Below are 25,009 nucleotides of genomic sequence, written 5' to 3' on the forward strand. Positions count from 1 at the left end.
TGCGTTCATAATGTATGAGAAAAAATAACTATCCCCCTGGGTAATCTCTCGTAGCCTCTTCTAAAAATTTTACATCCCCCCCAATTGTGTGATGAAAATTTTCAAACCCCCCCCCCCCCCCCCCATTTTACTGGTAAAAATTTTTCTGATCCCCTAAATTTCGCCTGCCACCCCCCCTGTTATACATTATGAATGCAGCCTTATACGAACAGTTAAAAAAAACACTATTTTAGAGGATTTGAAATCCCCATCCATGTTTTATTTACTCCTGCATTTCAAAACAAGTAAATCCTAAGATTCAGTTAATTTAAATTACTTGATAATAATAATATTCTCATTCTCACGTGTTTTTTTTAAAATTGGAAATCTATGAAAATACATCGTACTCCCCTGTCAACGACTTTGGTACATCGACAAAATTTCAAGTTGGAGGAATTTTCTTAAATTGGTGCAGTTAAAATAATGTTTCTTCAAGTTAACAAGTCATTATATAAATTACTGTTGAATTAATTGACACCCTTGTTGTCTAATAAGATAAATTTGAAAATTAAATTTGAAGCAAAAGAACTATGAAGTGTTACCAGTATCAAATCATGCAGTATTAAAATAAACTTTATCAGAACAACTAATCTCAAGTTCCTTTTTTTGAATTTTTAGTCCGAAAATATTTAACCATACAAACTCTTTACTATATACCTAGACACATGTTCTAATTAGAGCCCAAGCCATTATACTTGAAATGGTACAACCTAATGGACAAAATGTTTCTTGCTATTTAGTTTTTGTGCTATTCCACAAATGTATGGTTTGCGCTCAACAGTTTTGAATTTTTGTTACTGTTTATGTTTAACATGATAAATTGTAGACATTTTAATATTTATTGTCATTAGTGAAAGGCAATCTGGGCACTAAGTGAGAAAAAATTATAAATTGGAGGAAAAAAAGGTGAAATAAATAATATGATATTCAAGGTGTAAAACCATAAACGAACTAAATGAAAAACTCTGTCAGAAAACAAACAAACAAAAAAAAAACAAAAAATGTTTGACCAAAATCTCAACTTAGTTGGATTCTTCAGAATAACAATAGATCAAAAGTACTAACCTAAACAAAACTAAAACCAAACGGTTAACATAACTGTACAAAATCCTTCCTATGATAGCATAACAAAAAAACAAATAACTTGAATGTTGTGGGTTTTTTTGATCACTAGAGTATTATATAAATACATCTCTTAAGACCACAAAGGTTCCACTGAAGATATACCTAATTTATCAATAGCTTATTCTGTCTTTAAAATTGTGAAATACAACATTTGTGAAATCCGTTCTAACTCTGCTGCCAATACTTAAAACAAGGTTTTACTTTGCAGCCTTGAGGCGTTCTTCCAGAGCCTTGAACTCGTCATTCACAGGACCTGGTAAATCCTCCCCAACTTGTTCGTCCCAGTATTTACGCAGGTTCTTCAGTACATCCATCCAGTAATCTTTAGGGATAGATAACAATTCATCCATGTCAATCTTTCCAAGGCCTTCAGTATTGATAGCATCTTTCTTGGGGATATAGCCAATTGGGGAGACATCTGCAAGGTCTTCACCATCACAACGCTTGAATATCCACTCCAGAACTCTGCAGTTTTCTCCAAAACCTTTATCAAATAGAAAGAGTTTAACAGGATTAGAGAGAATCAAAAGTAATGTTGATGATAGGAGCTGCCATGCCATAAAAGTCAGATAGGACGCAAATGGATATTGCTCATCAAATGTTGGCTGCCTCTGCAGGTATTTCTCTCTCTGCTTTGAGTCTCTCTCATGTTTTTTAAGGCTACCTGTTGTGTGACCCAAGAAAGGAAAATAAGAGAGATGCCATCTGAAAAGACTTATCAAATGTCTTGTCCTGAGTATCATTTCTCAGGGTTGGTGCTGGGGTATCCACTTAAAATTTAAGGACTCTTCAAGATGTATTCCAGGGCCAAAAAATGAATTTTCAAGGAGTATGTTTAGCTAATTAAGCCATGGTTTTACATGCTGTTCTCACATGGCCAATGTTCCAAGTTGTTTCCAGTACCCCTTCATAAAAGGGAAATGAGGTCTGGTTGATATCGTATTTCACGCAAAAAAAATTGAATGACTAGATCTATTTTAGTACCATGTAAGTACTGTAACGATCAAAGCAGAAATTCAAGGAGTTTCGCTAAAACCGTAAAATTCAAGAGTTTATCTGCTTGAAAAGGTGAAATAAATTGCAAGGAGTTTTTAAGGACTAACACAAAACCTGTTTTTCGTTGTTCTAAAATTTTTGAGATCAGAGCTCGAGTGTGAGCAAGAAAATCCATATAAAAGTTAACTGAAAATGAAGAAAATTCTGTATCCAATAATATTAACAAAGCTCTCATGGAGTGACTGACTTCTATTGTATTTCAATAAATGAATTAAATTACTTGAGGGTAGCGACAATGATTACCTGGCCATAAGAATTTCCCATTATCATCTAAACGGAACCAATTGACATGGAAAATAGGAGGCAATTTGTCAGATTTCTTCTGCATACCAAGCCAATGCTCAAGGTACTTTCCAAAGTTGTACCCAAAGAATGGTCTCATGGCAAAAGGGTCTCTCATGATGTTCTTGCCCTTGAATTCTGCAGCAGCAGTTGTTTCAGATGACAAGGAAGAAGCAACAAACACACCGTGTTGCCAATTAAAGGCCTGGTAGACAAGTGGGACGCCAACTGGACGACGCCCACCAAACAAGATAGCACTGATTGGGACGCCTTTAGGATTCTCCCAGTCCTTGTCCATGATTGGGCAGTGATCACTTGGGGCACAGAATCTGGAGTTAGGGTGAGCTGCAAAACCCTTATCAGGGGTCCAGTTCTCTTGATTCAACCATGATTTGATTGTTATTCCCTCTTTTGGTGGATCAAGACCTGGAACAAATGGTTGTTGCATGTTATTAAGAGGCTATAATTTTTGGTAAAGGTGATTTGTCATTGTCACACCCTCAAATATTAATGTTCATGTCTCAAAATATACGAATTGTCATCTACATTCCTTAGCGACAGTTTGATAAAGAACATACAAGAGCAAATTAGGAGCCTTTATATTAAGCCATGTTTCATAGAATCAAAAGGAAAAAAGAAGCAAATTTGAAATAAATATAAAGTACAAAAATAAAATGCATTAATAGGAAGAATTGAAGCATATTTAAGCATGAAGAAAGAAAAATAAGATTTTTGCAAGTTGCACGTGCCTTTAGTAATGCAGTGCAATAGGTTGATGTTTGTGAGTGAAACAATGGCATGTTTTATCCCAGCATTTCCACACTATGGTGGATTGTGTAGTAAGATATGGCAATATGGACAAACTCACCCTCCCACCAGAAGTCACCATCAGAAGTTTCAGCGACATTGGTGAAAATGGTGTCCTTCTCAAAAGTCTTCATTGCGATGGGATTGGTTTTTTTTGATGTGCCCGGAGCAACACCAAAGAATCCACTCTCTGGATTGATAGCACGCAGTTGGCCATCCTCATCAAACCACATCCAGGCAATATCGTCACCAACACATTCTACTTTCCAGCCAGGAATAGTAGGGGTTAACATGGCAAGGTTGGTTTTTCCACATGCGCTGGGGAAAGCACCTGCAATGTATTTCTTCTTTCCCTCTGGGTTTGTCAGGCCCATAATCTGTAGAAATAACAAAAAAATGATAAATAATAAATAAATAAATAAGTGCAATAGAATGAAAAATATTATTCATCATGGAATTGTAATAAATGGCACTTAATTAATGCCTCACAATTGAGGGTCATTGTAGAAGGGCCACAACATTTTGACTGCTAAGTGCAACTAGTCTTTATCCAATACCAACAACCATCACCTGATGAAGACTAACAGTTTGCAGTCAAAATGTTGTGGTCCTTCTAAAAATGATCCTTAAATGTGAGACAAATGAATAACTATAATTTTTAAAATGAACTGAAATTGTAATAAAATGGTAATGATAGCAAGGTAAATTATACACCGTGAAAAGATGAAAAAACTTACGTTTCGGACGCTAGTCCTTCTTCTAGTTCTCTTTTATTCCAACCAAGGACTAGCGTCCGAAACGTCAGTAAGTTTTTTCATCTTTTCACGGTGTATAATTTACCATGTTATCATTACTGTTTTATTAGAAACACCGACACAGCTCACACTAGTTTTTAGCTAGTTATACAGTTATTGTAGAATGATAAGTTATACACCGTAGTGAAAATAGTAACTGACGTTTCGGACGTTAGTCCTTCATCGGAGTCAATCAATAGACTAGTTATATCTTCTTGGTAATAAAATATATTGTTTTGAAATAAATTTAATTTGTGTTGAGTGTAATCCGTAACTACTAAAATCCTCCTGAATTTGAGTTTGTTTGTCCAAACCTATTTTATATCCATTGGGAAAACTACCCCTTTTTCATTGGTCACTCAAGCAAAGTTAGGATTGACGAATTGGATAATGGAATGAAGGCACAGATTTGGTAGCCATTGCATCTATCAAGTGCTACCTTCCTAAAACAAACATTTATTTAGTTACTGAATTTTATTACTTACCATCATATGTTCAGCCAACCATCCTTCATCTCTAGCAATATTACCAGCAATCCTTAATGCAAAACACTTCTTCCCAAGCAGAGAGTTCCCTCCATAACCACTACCAAATGACTTGATCTCTCTGGTCTTAGGGAAGTGCAGAATCAAGGTTCTCTCTGGATCACAAGGCCAGTATGGAACAGTTGGTTGCTTCTTGCCGTCATTAGGGAATCCAACCGTATGGACACATTTCACAAAGTCTCCATCACCAAGCACTTTCATGACTTTAGCTCCCATTCGTGTCATAATACGCATACAGCATACTACGTAGGGAGAGTCAGTGATCTGTACACCAATTTTGGATACAGGAGAGCCTACAGGTCCCATACTGTAAGCCATTACATACATAGTACGGCCTAGAAAAGGGAACATTTAATAAATTAAGTTTCTTTTTCCTGAAACTTCTGTATTATAGTTCCAAACTTTTTTGAAACAGTGTTAAAAATGAATAGAGGGGAAGTTATAAACTATTTCTACTTCTCAAACTGTTATCTGGCATTTAAGTATTTTGTAAACAATTTACAGTCAAAACTGCTCAAGCTTAGCCCTCTAGATTCATTAATGATTTCATTATTCAAATCTTGAAATTTATTATTCTTTTCAAAAATACTAAGACAAGATTCGGAATAATAAGTGATTCAAAACTCGAATTCTGATTGGTTTACTTCATACAAGGAGCACACAATAATCCAGTGAGAGTTCGAGTTTTAAAGTGTATATCAGGTCTAGAATTTTTTTACGGTTTTGGCATCTCTAGATGATATAAATAAATATTCCAAAAAAAATTTTTCGATTTCGAATTTTTTTCACCTCGAAATCAGCCTTCAAAGTTAGATTTCTGGCGACGCCCAGTCGTGTTGGCCGTGTTTTAGGAGACTGGTAACTAGTGACGTAAATTCGAGAACCGAGAAAAGCGATTGTCAAGGATACGAGTAGACAAAGTATTGTAAACATTGACCCGTTAGTGACTTTCATTCCTTCAAAAAACATAAATTTCAATATATAATTTCACAAGATGGCTACGAACCATTACGGGAGTGATTGCAGCTCTGAAAGCGAGATTTCAAGTATATATTCAGAGGAAGAGGATGGAGAAATAGAGGACGAATGCCATCAACATGCTGAAACACACGAGTCAGATGATAGCTACCCCAGGTCTGAATCTCACGAATTGGTAGGACCATATTCTTCAGAACCACTTGCTGATGTGGACTGGCTCAGTGAATATAACGAAGAAATTTCAAAGATTGAGAAGAGAAATGAAAAGCTTCAAGAAAGATTTGATGGCGTCACGCCGAATAGCGCTTGGTACGTAACTATCAAGATCTAGCTACAAGCTCACTCTTTTTGCAAAATATTTAGTTTCGTTTTGATTTTTTTACTAACTCGCAAATCTAAACGTTTCCTCTTTTAGGTGTAGATGCGGTCATTGCAAGAAAGACTTACTTCAAAAACCTCAAGAGTGTAATTGCTGTCACGAAATAGAGGGTTGTCTCGAGTCACTGAAGTCTTCCGAAGTGCTCGAAGAATTGGAAGTACCTCCCATTTGTGTGACCTTACATCCAGGGTTTGAGCCTGTTTGTTTAAATCGCTGGTCCCTACGTTCATCATGTGCCAAGTACCGCACTATCGACGGATATAAGTATAGACAAACTGGCAGTGAAGAAGAGTGAGTAAATCCTTTTTTTTCTTCTAAGCTTAGTTTTAATTACATGGGCCCAGAACAAGTAAGATAACTATGACTAATGTTTTCTTCCTTATTTTCTTATATCTTTTACTGTTCACGTGCTTTACAAGTCATACCATGCCGTTTTAAAGTATTACTTATTTCCATGATAATGATGTAAATAGCAATTGTAACTGACAGTTGTTTATTTCAAGAATATATTCTTGTTTGTTTGATAAGTTTATATACTAACAAATTATCATTTCATATTTTAGGCTTCTCCGTGCAACAGCTTACAGGGAATTCACCCAATTGGTTCATGGTTATCAAGGAGGAGGATCCAAGAGAATCCCACTGCCTGCTTGTGCATACCACTCGATAAGAAAACAGTTTCCTAGCACCGATTTTTGTGGATACGAAGATAACGAGTGATACATATTATATTATAAACAGAACATTGCATTAGAGTGATTTTACTCGAAGCATGAAAAAAATTGCACTACATAGTAGTAGATATTCACTGTTTTCTTTTGTTTTACTTCGACTCTCCTCACTAATTATACAACTTTGTATCATGGGTCTAATAGAAATGACTCAAATTGCCTTTATGAGGGTTGTTTTGTATTTGTCACTTTGTATTGCACTTACAACTATAATAAAAAATTATAAAATAATTAATTGTAAAAAGTATTACAAAATGATACATTTCTACATATTAATATAAGAGTGAAGTCACTAAACCAGTGAAATGGATAGTAGACTAATACACCTTAGCACTGAGACTCTAATGCCATTGTTTTCTTTTGTGTCTATTTGACTATTACACCTTAACAAGTAATTTCTATTTCACGGGTTTAGTAACTTCACTCTAAAAGCAAGAGAGTATTAACTGCTTTTCTGGTTTTTAGGGCAGTCTTTCACATTCTTGTGTCCTTTCATGGGATTCTTGCAATGAGTGCAATGAGGGATTGATTTCTCTATCCTGCCTTCTCCAATCTTCTTTGTTTTCTTCATTTCGGCAGCTTTGGCTTCTTGTTCAAGTACCTGTGATACTGATAAAAGTAATGCACAAATTAGCATGAAGTGAATAGTTGATGACAAAATTGTTAGTTTATATTATACTTCTATTATGTTATGACTGTTAGATTATTCAACATATTAGAAATAAACCTTCATGACTTAGACACAACAGTCTAATTATGAAGAAAGATCTATAGTGAAAGCACTGAATAAGGACTTGGTGATATTTGAACACTGAAACAGAGTGCAGTCAGTATAACCAGTGAAATAGTACAAAATCTAAATAGTAGTAATAATTAGCACAAATTCATTTGTTTTCTTTTGTTTGGTTAGCACTATTCAGTGCTATTCAGCTAAGCAAATTTCACAGGTATGATGATGGCACTCTTCAAACTTAGAAACATCAATGGGAAATAACATCCTACTCGCATGGTGTTGTGGGTGGTACATTGTCTACAACCATACTCTTTCTTTTTTCCTTTTTTTCCAAAGCCACAGTTTTACTTTCTTTTACCAGCATCGTGTTCATTGATGGTGGGGTCATTTCTTTTAATTCTTTCTGTGCCTCTCTTAACATGTCTTCTTTCTGCAATGCTTCGAGAAAAGTGATGTATATCTCTTCCACATACCCTATTGATAAAAGATAAACAATAACATGTATACAAGTATTTTTTGACCATAATTCTTACCATAATCTGGTTTTATTCTCACATCTCTTACAGTAGCCTCCCCATTTTTAAACTTCGGATAAATAAATCTCACTTGGTCTGATCCATCTGGCTTCTTTTTTGTCTCTCTAATGATATTGTAGTTGAAGTGGCTTACAGCAAGTATTTGTCTTGGAAGGAAAGAAAACAAAGAGAATGATTATAACAAATTATTATTCTTATTATTCGAATATCTTAGTTTGATTTCATTTGTTTCTTTATTTTGCATATTGCAATTCAAGTTTTTGCAAGAATGCAAATATTTAGTCATGCATTTATGTCTTATTTCTTGATAGCTTTTATATGAGAATAATACTATGATTATAACATTAGAAAAATCTATATAGTAAACAAACGATAGTGCTACAGTTGGGGCATATAGTCCAATATGTGTGACATTTTTTTATTATCAATCGACGACTTACCTTTCGGCGATTTCTTTGAGAATTGTTGGCTTCAGCTGAACTAGTCGATGGAACTGGGTAAAGTTTTGGGTATGACACAATTCCGGTCTCATCCCTTACTAAGTGTGCCAGCTTTCTGTCGTCTTCTCCGAAAGAGTAACGCTGACTGTAGTCCTCTGGAGAAAAGTGCTCCGAGCATATTGCCGAAGTCGCCGTAGGCGTCCATTTTGCTCGTCTTTTCAACACAAAATCGACCCATCTTTTCCTTCTAGCCTTTGCTATTGGTCGGTCATCATTAAAATAAGGGATCGTATGAAGTTTTATGCCTTTCTTCGTTATATTTGAACACCCTCCAACCACGCACCTACTAGGCATATTTACAATACTTCGAAAGGCCGATCTAAACTGTGTCACCGAATTTACGTCACAGAAAAACTAGTGCCAGTCCATTAGCGTCTCCCAAAACACGGCCAACACGACTGGGCGTCGCCAGAAATCTAACTTTGAAGGCTGATTTCGAGGTGAAAAAAATTCGAAATCGAAAAATTTTTTTTGGAATATTTATTCATATCATCTAGAGATGCCAAAACCGTAAAAAAATTCTAGACCTGATATACACTTTAAATTGGAAATTATTTCAAATCCTGAGTCTTGGTATTCTCAGAAAGAATAAATAATTTCGATATTTGAATAATAAAAGCATTAAATGGAACCTAGGGGGTAAGCTTGAGCTGTTTTGACTGTAAATACATCACAACCTCTACATTATCCCAAAATCCAAAATTGAAAAGATAAATTTTCATTCTTAGAATAAAAAGTAAAGCTAAAAAAGTAAAAAACCGAATTAAGCAAATACAGGCGCAAAATTGGTTAGATTACAAAAATATTTCATTTTTTGGGGAAAAGCTAATAGAATCAAAACTTAAAAGCATCAGAAATAAAGGTCAATATTTTAAATTTTCCTTAAAGCAATATAAATGACAACGAAAAGGTTTATCGAAAGGAATCCTCTACGTGTGTGGTGCCACGAATCATATGACACGCACCACGACCCCAACACGCCTACTTAATGCTCCAATCACAAGCAATGAAAATCCCGGCTTGGACAATACAAACAAACTCAAACATCTTACGGCTCTTTTTCTCGCACAGTTTTCGAAATGTTTTGCCAAGAATAAGCCTATATTGTATGCGGCTTTTTAATGTTCTTACGTACCGACCATGGCGCCTGGGAATCGCGTTTCAAGTTCTTTCTCAGCGTCGTCTATCGACATCCAGCGACCTAGAGCGCCTTGTATTCCTTCTTTGACATGAGGTACTGCATCGTAACGATTCTCCGTGCAGATAAATGTCTTGGATTCAACACGAGCTACATCTTTGGGATCAGTTCTTACGGCGTAGCTGGAGAAGAAAGACACAAAGCCGAACCCATGTTAATAAGAAAATTCTGTTTATGCTAGATCATGAGCTTATTTTAGGAGCGGAAATAAGCTTATAATTAATTTTAAGCCAAGAGTTTTGATTCTTAAAAAGCAATGTAATATGGAATCACAAAAATACTTAATTCAAAAACTGATTTCTGTCTAGAAAAATAAAAGTATTTGAAGAGAAAGATTATTTACAAAGGGTTTGATAAAGATAAAGAAAGCTAATGTTTTTTCCTGGGATCGAAAATAGGTCCCAATCAATAATGGCAATATATCCACAACAGCGATAAAGTGATAGCAGGGAAACACAAAATGCTTACCAGTTATCATGCTTGGTAAGTGGAACACAAGCCCCTTCTTTTATCAGCTTATCTATCAGTTCTTGATTTTCCTCGTTGGAGCCATCGCAAATATGGATGTTCTGTGGCTTGAAGATCTCGGCATAGCCAGAAACGAACTCCTGAACTTTGCTTGACAGAGAATTCAGATCACCTTTTTCGAATGGAGGCAGAGAAGACATGGTTCGAAGTATTAAACGATAACGAATTGGCAACGATCTGGACGACGAAGACCTCGGGAGCCTATAAAACATGAAGAAGATGTCAGAATACCTTTGTTATATGTTGCAAACGGCCTCCAAGATTGGGCAATGTGACATTATTATAATGCTTAACATAATGAATATGATGAACTACTTTTCAAAGGGATTGATCTGTTTGACTTCAACGATTCCACGATCACCATCTTACCTACCTAGTAATCAGATAGACTAATGACATTACTACTGAGAGGAGAAAATATAAATACTAAACTATAAAGGATTCGAGAATCGTGACGCCTCACGTCTCCGTTGGCTGCATTCGTAGGTAGTGACGAAATGACTTCCACTGGAACACAGTCCAAAGGTCGTTAACTGGGGCCTGATTGGTCCAGATACAACACGTGACCGTGTCTTAACACCATGGTCGTGTTTCGTGGCACGAATATATCAAACTTCAAATTATTTCTATGTAAACAGCTCAAAGAAAATAATTATGACAATTGCACGTACTTAATACTGACGTAAACAAGTTTTTGTGTCAAACAAAGGTTCCTAGGGGTATTTTTGGCTTGTTTTGAAGAATTTCCCTCTCCTCCCCCACCCCTCCCCCAAAAGAAACTACTCACTCACTAAAGTATAAACAAAATGAAATTAAAATAAGGAAGAATAAATAAGAAATAATAATAAAATAAATTTGTAGCTCAAGTTATATATAATCAAAATTATTCTTGGTAACCGAAAACCGTTTTTTTTTAGCAGTTTGCAGACTTGAATATTTTTTTACCAAACATGAAGTGCAAAATTAAGTCAACTGAAAAAACATTATTAAAATTTAAGGTCAGGGCACTTGGTACAAACAAACTTACTTTATTCTCTAGTAGAATAATAAGATAGCAAATATTCCAAGGGAAGGCTTTTATGCAGGTTATATTAGTATTCATTTTAGTAGAAGATGACTAGATTCATATCAGATTTGATATCTGGTTCGTGAAGACCTGTCATGGGCCATGTCTCGCTGGTATTTTCCCAACCGACAAACAACTACACAATGCATTTTCATGAATTAGGCGATCGTCGTTCCTCGCCACTCCTCGTTTTAAATCAAGTTCAAAGAAGTGTGGAGGAGTACGTTTTTCTGGCCTGTAGTGTAAAATTGGAGGCATAAAAAGGTACAAAAAGTGTCACGGGTTGAAGTTATGTCTGGGTTCGACGATAAATAAATTTTCCTTCGCGATGGTAAATGATGAAAATGTTGAAAAAAAAAACCGCATGAAAAAATTAATATTTTCTTAAGAGCTGAAGGCATTTCCCTTCATTTTCGTTTCATGCTTTTCTCTGAGAGTTTCCTTTAGCTTGAAATAATATGATTTATGGAAAAACTGACTTACGTGACCTAAAAGAAACTGAACCAGACAAATGTCAAATATCAATATAAACTCGACTAAAAGAAGTTCAGATCCATGAAGACATATCGAAAATTCATAACTTTTACCTGCAGTTCAAGTTCTAGGGAGACTAGAATGGAGATCTATGCAAAAACAGCAGCTTGTTTAGCGTCTTATTCTTTCGACAGCTTCCGTGCGTTATCACTGCAACATGCAAACCAGCACGCCTGCTTCACACCCTCTCCCTAGTCTACGCGCACGCACCAGTCAATACATCATTGTATATAAATAAACCAACCATCTGTCACTTTCATATCCGGTCATACGTTGCCTTGGGGTGCGACCAGACTGACCATAATCACGCCAAATATCAAACAAAATGTCTATCTTCGTAAACTTACCTATTCCAAACCTTTTATTCAAGATAGAACATCTTTGTTGCCGAAGAATGGGAAATTTGTCCAAGATTATTATAGTATTTCAGGTTAGGGATTAGTACGTGATTGGATGAATCCTTGACATCGACTCATCTTGAGTATCTAGTTTCACCTATGTTCTTTACTAATACTTATAGTACTTTTACTAGTACTTTTCTAAAACTTATATTTATTTACCGAAGAATCACTCATTAAGTTCTACAAAAAGCCGCGATACTTAAAATTTAATTATTTCGCATAATTTATCATCCCTGGGGAATTGGAGAAACAAAAAATATATTTTGACAAAGCTTAGAAAAAATTCATAAATCAATAAAAAGATTATAACCCGAATGTTATTTTGTTTAATAAAAAGTGCAGAAATATAAACTTTGGAGCATTTCACAGATAAAATATATCAACTGTTTCCTTACTTAAATATTGATCAAATTGCACTTTGCGACAAATTATTTCATCGAAAGAGGTTTAAGGCAATATTTTAAGGAGTGTTTTTATGGTTAGTATAAAAATGCAATCGGAAAATTTTCTTTTTATTCTATTTTTGTGTTACATGTCCAAAATTTCCCTGTTAGCAGAGTCTCCTTCGTTGGCAATTCTTTATACTCTGTAGAAGGGAAGTCCAAAATATGACATATTTTATAATGTTCAGAAAGGTCGCTATAAAGTGGAGAGAACATGGCTATGAAAAATGATATCGTCAAATTATCTTGTATCATATATGTATTGCTTGATTTTCCCGGTTCTCGAAGTAAACAAATAAAATAAAAGGACGGTTTTTCGGATTTCAGAATTTGATTGCTATCTTGGGCTCCCTGTGGCATAGCAAGCTTTTAAAAGCGGGTGACGTCAATCGTATGGAAAAACGACTTCTGGTTACAAAGTGAAATGCATTATTTGATTCATGACAGGATTTGTTTTCCGAAATTTTGATTGTTTCAGGTGGAGATTAAATCATTTAGAACATTTCCCCCCACATTTTTTAGCGCTTTTTGCGAGCAGTTGGAACCGGAAATACGTCACAACTTAAAAACTCTTAAAATCCATTTGGGTTGCCTTTGGATGGCATTTGGCGCGAGACTTCAAGAAGGAAAGTAAAGAGTATAAAAGCTGGAAAATGAAAACTTTTACGCATCAGAATTGAAATACTGGACCGTCTATCCTCCTACTTGAACATGTGGAGCTTGTTTCCCAAGATCTCAACCTCAAATAGCCAAGATTCTGGTAAGATTAGATGTTGATCAGAAATTAAAGATGTGAAAGATGCCCAAAATATCAAGGCACAGACCCAAAGATCGGTTAAAATGTTGCATTATTTTTTATCTTTGCTAGTTAAACTACTCACTGGAAAAGAATACATCGTAGGGAGAAAAGGTATGGACATTATATGCTGTTATTATTTTATCGTCGAAATATTCAGACAACATTTGACAAGATAGACAATAAAGGGTGTCCAATTTCGCAGCCTATAAATTGTATATTTTGGAAAATCCAATGGAAAAAAAGCTGTTGATAGTCATTCCCTTTTCCAGTAACTGTAAATCCTAAGTTCCTGGTCCATTGAATCTCTTTTTTTCATCTTAAAATCCAAGCAAAAAGTCCAAGTGCTTATTTTATTCCTTCAAGATGTTTTTTTCGTTCATGGAATGTTTGTTTAGATTGTGCAGTATTGATCAAGGATGATCCATCAATCAGTCGCAAGCATGCTGTAATCACTGTCCAACATGATATCTCTAACTTGGTATGTGCTATTTTGGGTATAACAACAACAACAACAACAAGTATCTTTATTACCAATAATAATAACATATATATGTATAGATATATATATATATCAAATTATGCTTTACAACATTAATGTTTATAGCCAAGATTCAGGTAATAGCTGCTAAATATAGCAAGCTAATCAAGCTGAGCAGCCGATTAGCTTGATTTACCCAGTTTTACCCATAAAATAAAAAGAATTTGTTTGCAATAAACATCTAGCTACTCAACGTACATACGACACCAGAGTGTCTAGCAATTAGAGCAGTTTTCGCCTGACTGTGTAAAGGGTGCTGCATGAATGTAATTGCTAGACCAATCACGTTGCATGAGAATTTACTCTCCATCAAATCAAATACCCAACACACAGCACGAACATGACACAGACACAGCCAAGGTCACAGCACTGCCAGTTCAGTTGCAACCAAAATTCTAAAAGACATCATGGTCGTGGTAAGGCATGCATACAGCATTGAGCCTATCACAGTCATGAAAACTGCTCTAATCCATGTCAGGCCATGTTGCAGTTGCTCTTTATAGCAAGCATGAAATCTTACAATTTGTCGTCACAACAAAATGTAATTTGGTTGACATCAGTCAAAGGGCACATTGTGATGGAAAATAATTGTCATGGAAATGCCTTTTACCGATGTCGGCCAGCATAACAACTATGATTATTCATCTCAGTCACTTACATTACAAGCATGAATAAACCATAAATATGATCTTGACAAAATTATATTTGATGTCTTTCAGGGAGATCCCTCTAAGATACCAGAAGTAATGCTTACAGACAAATCAAAGTATGGAATATCTGTTAATGGTGTCAAGATTACTCAGCCAACTAGACTCAATAATGGTGATGAAATACTCTTTGGCAATCATCATAGCTGTTATAGGTAAGTGGTATATATATAATGCATATGTGATGCATTATAGTGTGAAAAGAGATATTATAATATTAGAGGCTAACCTTATCAAGAATATATCCTAAGATCAAATTGGATTTTAGAAGTTGCTTTTTGTAAGGGAGGAAAGCTGGAGAATCTGTGAAAAAAACTCAAGGCACAGGAGAGAACCAACAAACAACTCTACTCACATACGACAATGAGCCTAACAGGACTCAAAACTGGGTCACATTTCATTTTGTTGGTAAGAGGCGCTCATTAATTACCTGTGCACATCACCCTGATTTAGTTATAGTACCTATTATCTCATAATTGTTTCTTGTTTTGGACCATGTTTTAGCACAACTATTAATTTGTAATGTAAAGGATGTGTAACCTAGGCTTGCAAGACAAATGCATTGAGATTATACAAATGTGTCATAGTGGATAATTTTATCACCGTAAATAGGAAAGATAATAGACTGACGTTTCGGACGTTAGTCCTTCGTCGGAGTCAATGAGGAAGGACTAATGTCCGAAACGTCAGTCTATTATCTTTCGTATTTACGGTTATAAAAATTATCCACTACGACACATTTGTTTAACTAAAAAACACCGACAAAGCCCAAACTAGTTCCAAAACTAGTTGTTATCTGAGATTATACAGACTGGTTATGTAACATTTTCAGATTAACTTACACTCCCTTGGTAGTGGTCACTTCATGTCTTGATAACACTAAGAAGAAGCCCCTCAAGAAACAGATTCATTTATTAGGTAGGTAGCAGTAATCTTTGTGAGATGCACGCTGCATGGGATATAATTGATGCATAGTTCCAATGGGATTATTGATTGGTAAGTCTATCATTGTCTCAATATGAGGTCTCCTATCATCTCATCTAATGTTGTCTCATATTATGTCTCATTATATTCCACTTGTCTGTTATCCCTTCTCTCCTCTCCTTTCCTCTGAAATGTTGGAAAATGTTGTTTTGAATGCACTAACCACTGTATTGTTTGTATAGGCGGACATGTTTTAAATGATTGGAAAAGTGGATGTGTGACTCATTTGGTGATGGATGGGCTGTTATTCACAATAAAGGTAAAGTGTAGTTCTGTAGCTTAGTATCACAGAGCTGTTTTTTTTTTTTTTTGGCTTGGCAGATCAAAGTCAGGGGATAGTTAATTTAAAGATTGAATTGCAATTCAGAGGGTTAGGTTTTACCAAGTCAGGCAACCAGGACAAAAAGCTCTCAAATCATTAAACTCTAGCAAACTTTAGAGTCCGAAAATCAGGCCTTAATTCAGATTGATTATATTTTATTTTCAATCGTCTGGGATAGAAAGTCAATATTTGTTGTGTCTCCCAAGGTTATCCATGCTCTTGCTGACTGTTGTTCCATAGTCACACCCAGCATCTTTAATGAAATCGTGCAGGCAATTGAAACATCAAGTGGGTTACCTATGCCAGAAGAGTAAGTATTTTGGAAATGAATTCCTTGCCTCAGGGGAGGGGGGAGGAGGGGAGGAGGGGACTCCAGGGTAAAAGTATCGGGTAGGATTGACAGAAATTTTCAAAAATGCCCCTAAAAGATACTAAAGGTAATTTGAGAAGGTATTGTTTGGATGACATTTACTATCCCTTTACATTTTTTTAGGTTTTTGCCTCCTCTTAAAGAAGAATCAATCAAGTCTGATGGACCTCTATTTCTTCCTAATAACAGAAGAAAAACCTTGTTTAGTGGAAAGACTTTTATATTTCTTAGCAACAAGCAAGTAAGTAAACCATTAAAAAAGGGTTACTATGCTAACTTTGTTTTGTGGGATTCGCCTTGAACTATAATCTCTTGCCCATTGACCTTGATCTTCTTGATATGCATCACAAAGAAGTTAATAAAAGGTATTAGAGGTGCCCAAATATCCCAAGCCAGGGCTTATGCATAAAGTGCTTGAAGGTGTGCCCTTGGTCCTAATATAATACAAGTATTTAAAGCTAAAGCTGCACACTTTGCTAGAACAAAAAGAAATCAAAACAGACATGGAGGTCTAAGGATTGAACCATTGAGCTCTAGCTCTAAAATAAAAAAAATAAAAAAATAAAAATATAGTTAGGATTTAGCAGGGCATTTCTACAGAGTAATTCTTCATCCACTGAGTTGCAATTGGAATTTAGAAGTTGATTTTTGTGGAGGAAGGAAAACCTGAGAACCCGTAAACCACTCAAAGCACAGGAGAGAATTTACTAGCAACTGTTATTTCATATACTACACCAAGACCAGAGGGACTCGAACCTGGGTGCACTACCCTTGAACTCCTCCACTGGATCCGCACCTGACACTAACCAACTGAGCTATGCCTGCTCCTAATTTTTAAATACACTTCACATTGTTATTGTTCAAAAGGGGCTGAAAATTACTGCATTCTTAATTTTCATAGTAATTCAATTTTAAATTTTGTGTTTGCTGATCATTTTAATTGCCAATCTCAAATCTATTGGATAGTCCAACAAATTTAGGTTACTAGCCACAGGCAGCCCAAACAATACTTTCGTGGTTTGTATGAAGGGATTTACAGTAAATGTATGCCTATAAATTCCTTCATACACACCACAAATGCGTTGCTTGGGCTGGCTGTGGTAACACCTCCACCACTTCTCAGCCTACCACCTTCAGGTTCATGAATTTTCAAGTTATTATTATTTTTAAGTACAAAAGAACACATGCAGCTATCGAGATGTGTGGTGGAAAGACTCTACTCAAGGATTCAGTAACAGATAATGAAGAAGATAAGAGAATGTTTGTAAATGATGGTTGTTGTGTGATGATGGTTGATCAAAAAGAAAGGGAAAGCTACCCAATGGATATGAAGCAGTGGATTACACAAATAATGGATTTCTTGAAAAAGTAAGATATAGCTGTATTAAGGAGGTTTAATTTTTTGTTTTGTTTTTTTTTTTGTTTTGATAGTTCTTATTATATTGTTAGGATAGTACGTGCGCGCTGATTGGTCGAAACTGTGCTTTATTAGTGAACAGAACACAGTGTTGAAGCCATCTGCGCGCGCGAAGTTCTGTTAGATCCTGCAACCGTCTTTCTTTTTGCGTACATAAATTCAATACCGAAATAAAATTAGTTACTATATGATAAAACTAATAAAACAGCTTTTTCCGTGCTCCGTTCAGTAATAAAGCACTTAGGAAGTGCAGTAAGCACTCAAAAAGTGTGAGAAGAACTCGCCCATGGTTCGTGCTTCTCCTTACACTTCTTTCGTGCTTACGCTACATCCTGCGTACTTTATTACTGAACGGAGCACAGAAAAATCTGTTTTATTTGTTAATTAAAAATGTGATTTATGTTTCTTCAAGCAAACTTTTCTCAGGAAAAATAATTTCCGATAAAAATTTGCTTGAAGAAACATCACATCTTTAATGAAAAATACAAAACGCGCGTGCGTGCTGTGTGTAGTTATAAAGCACATGGGGATTGCCAGAACACGAGAGAGGTGTTAGGAGAAGCATGACGCGTAGCGGATGTTTCAAATCTCGGGGATTTTCAAGGGGTTTAATTCCACGTATGAAGAATGTGGTATAGTTAAATTCTTCGAATTGTAAATTGCGTTACGTTTTACGCATGGAAGGACCCGGAATACCCAGAAAAAAAAGCCTCGGAAAAGAAAGAAACTCTACTGACTAACGCGTGCAAAGCACCTAGGGTATATCGTGTGCTGAAATGGCTAAGAAACTCAAAAGTCTTATCATTCTTCAACATGTATATTCCTATTTCAATAAATATTGTCATCGCCAAATACGATAGGCGATAGGTCATTCTGACATGGAAATGGTATCGTTGAATACAAAGAACATTGAATCAGTCTCAAAACCAAAGGACACTATTGAGCACAATAAAGATTGATTGATTGATTGATTGATTGATTGATTGATTGATTGATTGACACTCCAATAGCAGAAACAGCTATTCTTGGATCTTGGAATGACCTATCCTATCGCTTCTTGCCTATTGCCTATAGCCTTTGGCGATGTCTACGTTTATTGACATAAATGTATATTATAATAAAGGCACTTTGTACTTGGATGTCTTCAGATTCTAAGCAGTGCATCTTTTTATCATATTTTAGTCACGACAAAAGACCTATCCCTGAATCAGAGCTTGGTTTGGCAATTTTACAAATGACACTCACAAACTACTGTAATCCAGACATCGATGCAGGTAATGACAGATAGAACTGAATGCAGTAATACGACATGGAAGGGACACACCCTCCGCGTATCTCCACAGGGATCCCAAGCATGGAAGCACGGCAGAATCCGTTTTGGTCGGCTGGTATTCGTTTTATCGCGTGTCAGCCATTTTGAATTTCGTTTAACTGCTGGCGTTTATCCGTAATCAGACCTTATCTATTTTCTATTTCTATTTTCATCCTATAATCCACTGACAAGTAGAAATGCTTGCGCTAACTTGCCATTGTCCCGGTTAGGGTTATGTTACGGTTTTTTTATCAAAGTGGCTCACATTTTATCACATGCACATGGACTGTTTGGAAATGAAAAAGTGGACTTGGCTGTCATAAGAAACTCGGGTCTTTTCCATACTGATTTCGGTGATTTCCGTAGTAGTTCCATTAAAAACCGGGTATATATATCTCGATAAGCATTTAACGACATCTTTTGAACCAGTCATATGCAACGTGCGACGTCACTGCTTGTTCAACGTAAAGAAATGGTCATACACGGTCATGGTACGACTAACACGTCCTTATCGTAAGTTTCATTGATTGTATTGCAGTGCCAGCGTTGACTCAGAACATTGTCTGTCAGTCACTAAATGTCGGGCTGGACGAAACGTCGCAAGTCTTTTCACCGCAACACAAAGCACAAGCTAATCAGAAAAGTGTAAGTACGCTTTGACACTAAATAAAAAATATTTCCTTCCGTTTGGATTAGTTGGTTGGGCACTGGACTATGGTGTGGGAAACCATGGAATCGATCCCCGGCCGTACCAACACCATGGCTTATCTGAGGAGAAACTGCTGCCTTTGTAATTATAGCTACAATTGGTTAGACTTTAAAAGTGGCTCGGATGACCACTTTAGGTACTGCATTTGCTCGATAAAATTCCTGCAAATATTTAACAATAGACAGGTGATGGTGGATGATCATGCACATAGGCGGCCCTGTCTAAATTTAGTATACATAGCCAAATATGTAATAATAGAGTGCAAACAATATAACCGTGAAACTTTAGTAACACTAAATAGCACAATTTCATGCAAATTCCATTGTTTTCTATTGTTTAATTAGCACTATCTTGTACTATTTAGTAATTAGTGTTTCACGGATTAATTGTTTGCACTCTATAGTTGCATTATACTTTGCGTTGACGAATTTTCCGACTAATAGTGCCGCATGCATATTTTAGTCCCTTGCACACTTTCTTTCGTTCAGTTAATTAGCACCAATTGTCTTACTATTCTCATGAGGAGATACAAATTTGAACAAGAAAGAAAATTCTTGAAGCATTTTGGTAGTGGTAGTAAAATAGTGCTTTCATGCAAACGGCCTATTCCAAAATGATGCTGCAGGAAAAACCTAAAGCATTCGAGCTTTCTGCAACAATTTTTTTTCTTTCTTTTTTTTTTTTTTTTCTAGCCGCATGCAAGACTTCGTGTCCGATCATTACGAAACTTAATAAACGCTGTAATTCTTCTCTCGAGCTGTTAATGCAAAGCAAAACCAAACAAACAAACTAAACGAGTAAAATCGTGTTGTCGGATCAAGAAAAGTGCAGCGTGTATTGGCAACTGTTACAAAACTATGAATGTGTGTTATAATCTAATTTTATTCAGGAGATGTATTGGTTCCATTAGTTAAACCATTATCTATCAAAACACTCACATATATATCATATTTAGTTTAAGAAGCCCCAGTACCCATCTGAGGGAGAAGATGCTGACAAGACGCCTGATATAGTGTTTCTTAGGACTACTGAAGCAAATCAGTCAAGGTAGGTTTAAACAAGGAGCATGCTAACTCCTTATCATTATATTGTACGCGCGATTTGCTCCGGGTTCTCCATTTTTTCTTCTTCCATAAAAGATTTCAGATCTTCGACCGACAGCGTTTTTTGAAATAGCATTAAGATAAAGTCTTCAAGTAAAGTTGTCATGACTTTTGATATCAAAATAAAGTATTCTATGCTATTTACAGCACTACAAGCAAAGTTGCCGAACCTGATCACATTTCTCCAGAACGTGGTACAAAAAGAACGAAGAAACATGTTTATGAGGGTGTCGTTTTAGATACCGAGGACAATACACCCAAGGCACAAAAATCTAGACCAGACGTTAAGATAAGTCCTATACCAGATACCTTAAATATAAGCGGTAAAGACACGAATGTCTTGGTTGTAGAGACTCCTATCAAAGATACTAAGGAGAGGTGTTCATTATTTCCAAGCACTGCAGAGAAAAAGAGTGTCATCCCAGATAGCGAGGGCCTTGATTCTAGTAAAACAACTAGAGGACTACCTGAAACTCGGAATGAAAATTTGGATGGGAAAATAAAAGGAACGTCAATGGAAAGAGGGTCCTTAAACACTAGCAAATTAGATTTCATTCCAGATAGTATGGGAATGGATGTCAGTTCCTTGGCACCACAGAACGGTGTTAATAGTTCCCAACACGATAAGGAAGAATCTAAATGTAGACCACCCAAACGAACAAGAGTGTTAGATAGTACAGAGGAAACGGAAAGTCAAAAAGAAGATATCCCTACGAAACGAGCTAGGAATGAATCAGTTTTCAGGTCACCAGAGCAAGTACCCTCTACTGAAGGATATAGCAGTTATGATAACAAGAAAGGAGGTTTTGAAGACGATGATGATAATACTAAAGAACAGCTGTTCGGAAACATGGATGAGCTTGAAGAGAATGGAGCGCAATCGGATATTAAACCTGTGTTACCACGGCTTGAGGAGAGAGTTGATGGATTCCTGTGTACGAAAATACTCGGAAGGGTAAGAAGTTATAGGAACTCCACATTTAATCAAATTAAATATAGCTCGGGAAATATGCGGCAATGAACTGCTGTGAACTTGACTTGTCATGTCCATCATATAATGTGCTATAATAGCCAAGGTGTATATAGAATAGGCCATTTGCACAAACAGGTCACGTGACACTACCCCTTTATAACCAAGGAGTTATGTCAAAAAGAACAACGCGACGTTTATGCTCAAATATAGAATATAGAACAATGACAGTGAAATCGAATGTTTCATAAAAATTATCAGTAAGGCAAGAGATTGCTGGATTTACTTAAGTGTCGCCTGTATTAAACTTTATTCTAATTGCAGCAAATAAAAACAGAAGTTGAAGACGACGGTCTACCAAGAAACCTAGTTGTCGTAGATGTGGTGTCTCTTCTTGTCCGCAAACCCAAGGCACAACAAGCTGCACCTCCAACACGAGTTACTGGGAAAAACTTTAAGAAGTTTAGAAAGGTTGGTGTTGAAAAGCAATCTGATTTGAATCTTTGAGCGGTGCTTATAAATAAAGTCTCTGTTACACTGTGCAATTTTCTCATGAACTTGTCTAGGGGTTTTCTCGCAATTTTGTTGTCGCGTGTAGCGTTGCACGAAGTAAAACTCAGTTGTACTTTTGGCAACGGATTGCAGAAGCCTGGCAACGCCATTGCACCGTGTATCATTCCTCGAGTGTCAAAACTCACCTCAGCAAAAGCAACGCTACATTTTCAAGTATTGCGAGACAAGTTGCTGAGAAAATTACACAACGTAACAGGACCTCAGTATTTATATCGGTTGTACAAAAATCATCAATCAATCAATTGCAGTTCGTTGAGTACTTATCATAAGTGAAAGAGATCGCAAAGAGCATGGGATAACCTTTCGATGCACTTGAGAGAACCAAGACGCGACGAGTAAATGGATGAAAACACATGACAATAGCGGCGAGAGACAGCGCTTATCACTCTCAATATAGACTCTTTGCATTGATGTCCTAGTGGAATTGTTCTGGGGGAAAAAAAATTAGGCCTGCTTTTCTTATGCAAAGAAAACAACATTGTTTTGTCGCCCAGAATAATTCTTCTTGTGACCCAGTGCAAAAATGTGTTCCCGACAAATTGACAATCAGTCTATAGCCTAACATATAACTTTCAAGTGTTTTTTCTGTTTTCTTTTGTAGCAATGGTATGCTGGATGTGAAAGACGATTTCCTAAGATCATCGGTGGTAGTGACTTAGTGGTACATCAGACATCTACCGGCATTGATCAAGAGGACTGGTTCATTGAAGCAAGAGAGGTAGCAAAATCTAATTCATTTTGAATAATGTTTTTGTTTAGAGAGGGTCACACTTGACAGTTGCGAACTTAGTACAGATAAACTGTGGCCCCTTTGTTTAACGTCTCTAATTAAGACGGTACCGCTATTTTACGTTGAAAGTTTCCTATTAACTTCTTCTAGCCTCAGAACAAGAAGAGGACGCGCGTTTTGAGTTTCAAAAGTTTGAAAAAACTTGTTCATTCTATTTGAACCCATTTTCCTTTATCCAAGGCTCCAGCTATAATTCACTACGCAGTATTCCAGTATTCACGAGATGCCAATCTTTTGAACATTATTCAACTGTATACATTTTAAGGCCGATCCTTTGATATGCCGGAGAGTAAATTACCCGGCTGTGATATACGACTAGCAGTGTAATAACCTCTATTTATTATTCGTTGTTTCTTTTAGGCCAACAAAGAACAAAACAGAAGAGACAAGATGGAGGAACAGCTATTTATGTTAGTATTGTTATACAGTGCGTATAGGGGAGGGGGTGGGTGACGATGGTGCTGACGTGTTTGGTTGTATGAAGGCAACATGGTAGCAGTCGTGATGACGGTGAAGATGATGATGACGATGATGGTGATGATGATGTTAACGATGGTATTGGTAATAGTCACCATGATGGATGATGATGATGATGGTGATGATGATGTTAATGATGGTATTGGTAATAGTCACCATGATGGATGATGATGATGAAGATGATGATGATGATGTTAATGATGGTATCAATGGTAATAGTCACCATGATAGATGATGATAGTGGTGGTGTGGTTTGGTGATAATGATAGTGATGATGATGTTAATGATGGTATTGGTAATAGTCACCATGATGGATGATGATGGTGGTGGTTGTGTGGTTTGGTGATAATAATGTTGATGAGGATGATGATCAAAATGATCATGAAGATGATGATGATTATGATGATGTTGATATTAATGTTTACTTGCTGTCGGTAGGTCAGACGCAGGCTTGCCTCAAGGAAGAAAACGCCGAGGAAGATAAACGTCCTGTACCGTTGTCATGCCAGCAGTAGTTCCAGTCCCAAACAGTGTTATATAAACCAATCAGGACCAAGGGTCCGAGGTTTTTGTTAGATTGAGAAGAAAGCAATACTACAAAAAAGAAGAAAAAAGAAATAAAGAAATAAACTAAGAAAAATTAAGCGGACGCCTTCGGGACTTTGCCTGGTGTTCGCTTAATGTAGGCTCGTTTTTGACAGTAAATGTGGACTGAAAATGTGCCAATGTTCGCTTGATCAAAGGTTGCATGCACTCATGATACAGTAGCCTGCGTAGCCAGGCGTTCCTTGTGGGTTTTTGGGAGGCTTTTGACTCCCCCCCCCCCCCCCCCCCCCCAATTAAAAACCTTCCCAAAACCCACAAGCTTTGGATTATCGGCTTTTCCCCCGAATTGTTGTGAACTTTCGCTGATTGGATTCTCGTTGTCCATAATGCATTTTGTGACTTGAAATCCAACATGTTCTTGCAACAAAACCGTGTAGCTTGTACAGGGGATTGCAAAAGCACCGCCTTGGTTACGGGTCTTTTTTTTACACACTAGAGGTTATGTAGCAGGGACATGGCCCAGAAACATGCAACAGCGACAAAATCAAGTCCTTTACACACGAGGGGACATGTAGTTTGGACCTGCGGTCGCCAAATGTCAATTGAGTTTGTTTGATGTGTTGTTCTCTCCTGTTCTAAGAGGGTTTTTTCCGGTTTTCCTCCGTAAAAATCAACATGTAAGCCGTTCGTTGCATAAAATAGTAATAATGTAGTCGT

At 36.6% G+C, this 25,009-nt stretch overlaps 3 protein-coding genes and 1 long non-coding RNA gene across 6 annotated transcripts; 2 read left to right on the plus strand and 2 right to left on the minus strand.

The window, feature by feature from the left end:
* Positions 1–227: 227 nt before the first annotated feature.
* LOC116303070 (phosphoenolpyruvate carboxykinase, cytosolic [GTP]) lies at positions 228–12,026 on the minus strand. Of its 2 annotated transcripts, none has more exons than XM_031712522.2 (7): positions 11,885–12,026; positions 10,172–10,432; positions 9,641–9,825; positions 4,589–4,983; positions 3,371–3,686; positions 2,464–2,928; positions 228–1,648 (listed from the first exon to the last, which is right to left on the minus strand). In XM_031712522.2, exons 2-7 carry the CDS (start codon positions 10,369–10,371, stop codon positions 1,362–1,364), a joined length of 1,848 nt encoding a protein of 615 aa, XP_031568382.1. In that variant the 5' UTR covers positions 10,372–10,432; positions 11,885–12,026; the 3' UTR covers positions 228–1,361. The 2 variants fall into 2 exon arrangements, with proteins under 2 accessions (XP_031568382.1, XP_031568381.2); XM_031712521.2 differs by lacking the exon at positions 11,885–12,026 and adding an exon at positions 10,605–10,735.
* LOC148909473 (uncharacterized) lies at positions 5,921–6,967 on the plus strand. The gene is made up of 3 exons (XR_016120553.1): positions 5,921–5,935; positions 6,042–6,296; positions 6,569–6,967. It is a non-coding gene; the product is annotated as an uncharacterized LOC148909473 (long non-coding RNA).
* LOC148909474 (uncharacterized) lies at positions 6,482–9,634 on the minus strand. Of its 2 annotated transcripts, XM_089034570.1 has the most exons (4): positions 8,446–9,634; positions 8,003–8,151; positions 7,739–7,943; positions 6,482–7,345 (listed from the first exon to the last, which is right to left on the minus strand). In XM_089034570.1, exons 1-4 carry the CDS (start codon positions 8,535–8,537, stop codon positions 7,330–7,332), a joined length of 462 nt encoding a protein of 153 aa, XP_088890696.1. In that variant the 5' UTR covers positions 8,538–9,634; the 3' UTR covers positions 6,482–7,329. The 2 variants fall into 2 exon arrangements, with proteins under 2 accessions (XP_088890696.1, XP_088890697.1); XM_089034571.1 differs by lacking the exon at positions 7,739–7,943.
* Positions 11,296–24,467, plus strand: LOC116303059 (nibrin). The gene is made up of 18 exons (XM_089034569.1): positions 11,296–11,561; positions 13,154–13,435; positions 13,544–13,585; positions 13,870–13,952; positions 14,732–14,874; positions 15,552–15,637; positions 15,886–15,962; positions 16,232–16,335; positions 16,519–16,636; positions 17,567–17,763; positions 18,995–19,086; positions 19,663–19,769; positions 20,789–20,880; positions 21,084–21,891; positions 22,231–22,377; positions 23,081–23,197; positions 23,630–23,679; positions 24,185–24,467. The coding sequence occupies exons 2-18, from the start codon at positions 13,387–13,389 to the stop codon at positions 24,228–24,230; spliced, it is 2,358 nt and encodes a 785-aa protein (XP_088890695.1). The 5' UTR covers positions 11,296–11,561; positions 13,154–13,386; the 3' UTR covers positions 24,231–24,467.
* Positions 24,468–25,009: the final 542 nt, after the last annotated feature.

Source organism: Actinia tenebrosa, unplaced genomic scaffold (assembly GCF_029948245.1).
Source record: "Actinia tenebrosa isolate PJP-AT-01 unplaced genomic scaffold, QUT_ActTen_1.0 PGA_scaffold2__45_contigs__length_23673736, whole genome shotgun sequence".
Lineage (NCBI taxonomy): Eukaryota > Metazoa > Cnidaria > Anthozoa > Actiniaria > Actiniidae > Actinia > Actinia tenebrosa.

What these genes read in the sequence shown, in the direction of transcription:
- LOC148909474 (XM_089034570.1), bottom strand. Translation starts at nt 8,537, where the DNA reads ATGAGACCGGAATTGTGTCATACCCAAAACTTTACCCAGTTCCATCGA. An exon ending in CTCAAAGAAATCGCCGAAAG is followed by an intron (nt 8,152 to 8,445) that starts GTAAGTCGTCGA and finishes TTTCCTTCCAAG; the next exon opens with ACAAATACTTGCTGTAAGCC. An exon ending in GAGAATAAAACCAGATTATG is followed by an intron (nt 7,944 to 8,002) that starts GTAAGAATTATG and finishes TTTTATCAATAG; the next exon opens with GGTATGTGGAAGAGATATAC.
- LOC116303070 (XM_031712521.2), bottom strand. Translation starts at nt 10,630, where the DNA reads ATGTCATTAGTCTATCTGATTACTAG. An exon ending in ATTCCCAGGCGCCATGGTCG is followed by an intron (nt 4,984 to 9,640) that starts GTACGTAAGAAC and finishes TCCCTTTTCTAG; the next exon opens with GCCGTACTATGTATGTAATG. An exon ending in TGGGAAATTCTTATGGCCAG is followed by an intron (nt 1,649 to 2,463) that starts GTAATCATTGTC and finishes TATTTGATAAAG; the next exon opens with GTTTTGGAGAAAACTGCAGA.
- LOC116303059 (XM_089034569.1), top strand. Translation starts at nt 13,387, where the DNA reads ATGTGGAGCTTGTTTCCCAAGATCTCAACCTCAAATAGCCAAGATTCT. An exon ending in ATACATCGTAGGGAGAAAAG is followed by an intron (nt 13,586 to 13,869) that starts GTATGGACATTA and finishes ATGTTTGTTTAG; the next exon opens with ATTGTGCAGTATTGATCAAG. An exon ending in AATCATCATAGCTGTTATAG is followed by an intron (nt 14,875 to 15,551) that starts GTAAGTGGTATA and finishes TAACATTTTCAG; the next exon opens with ATTAACTTACACTCCCTTGG.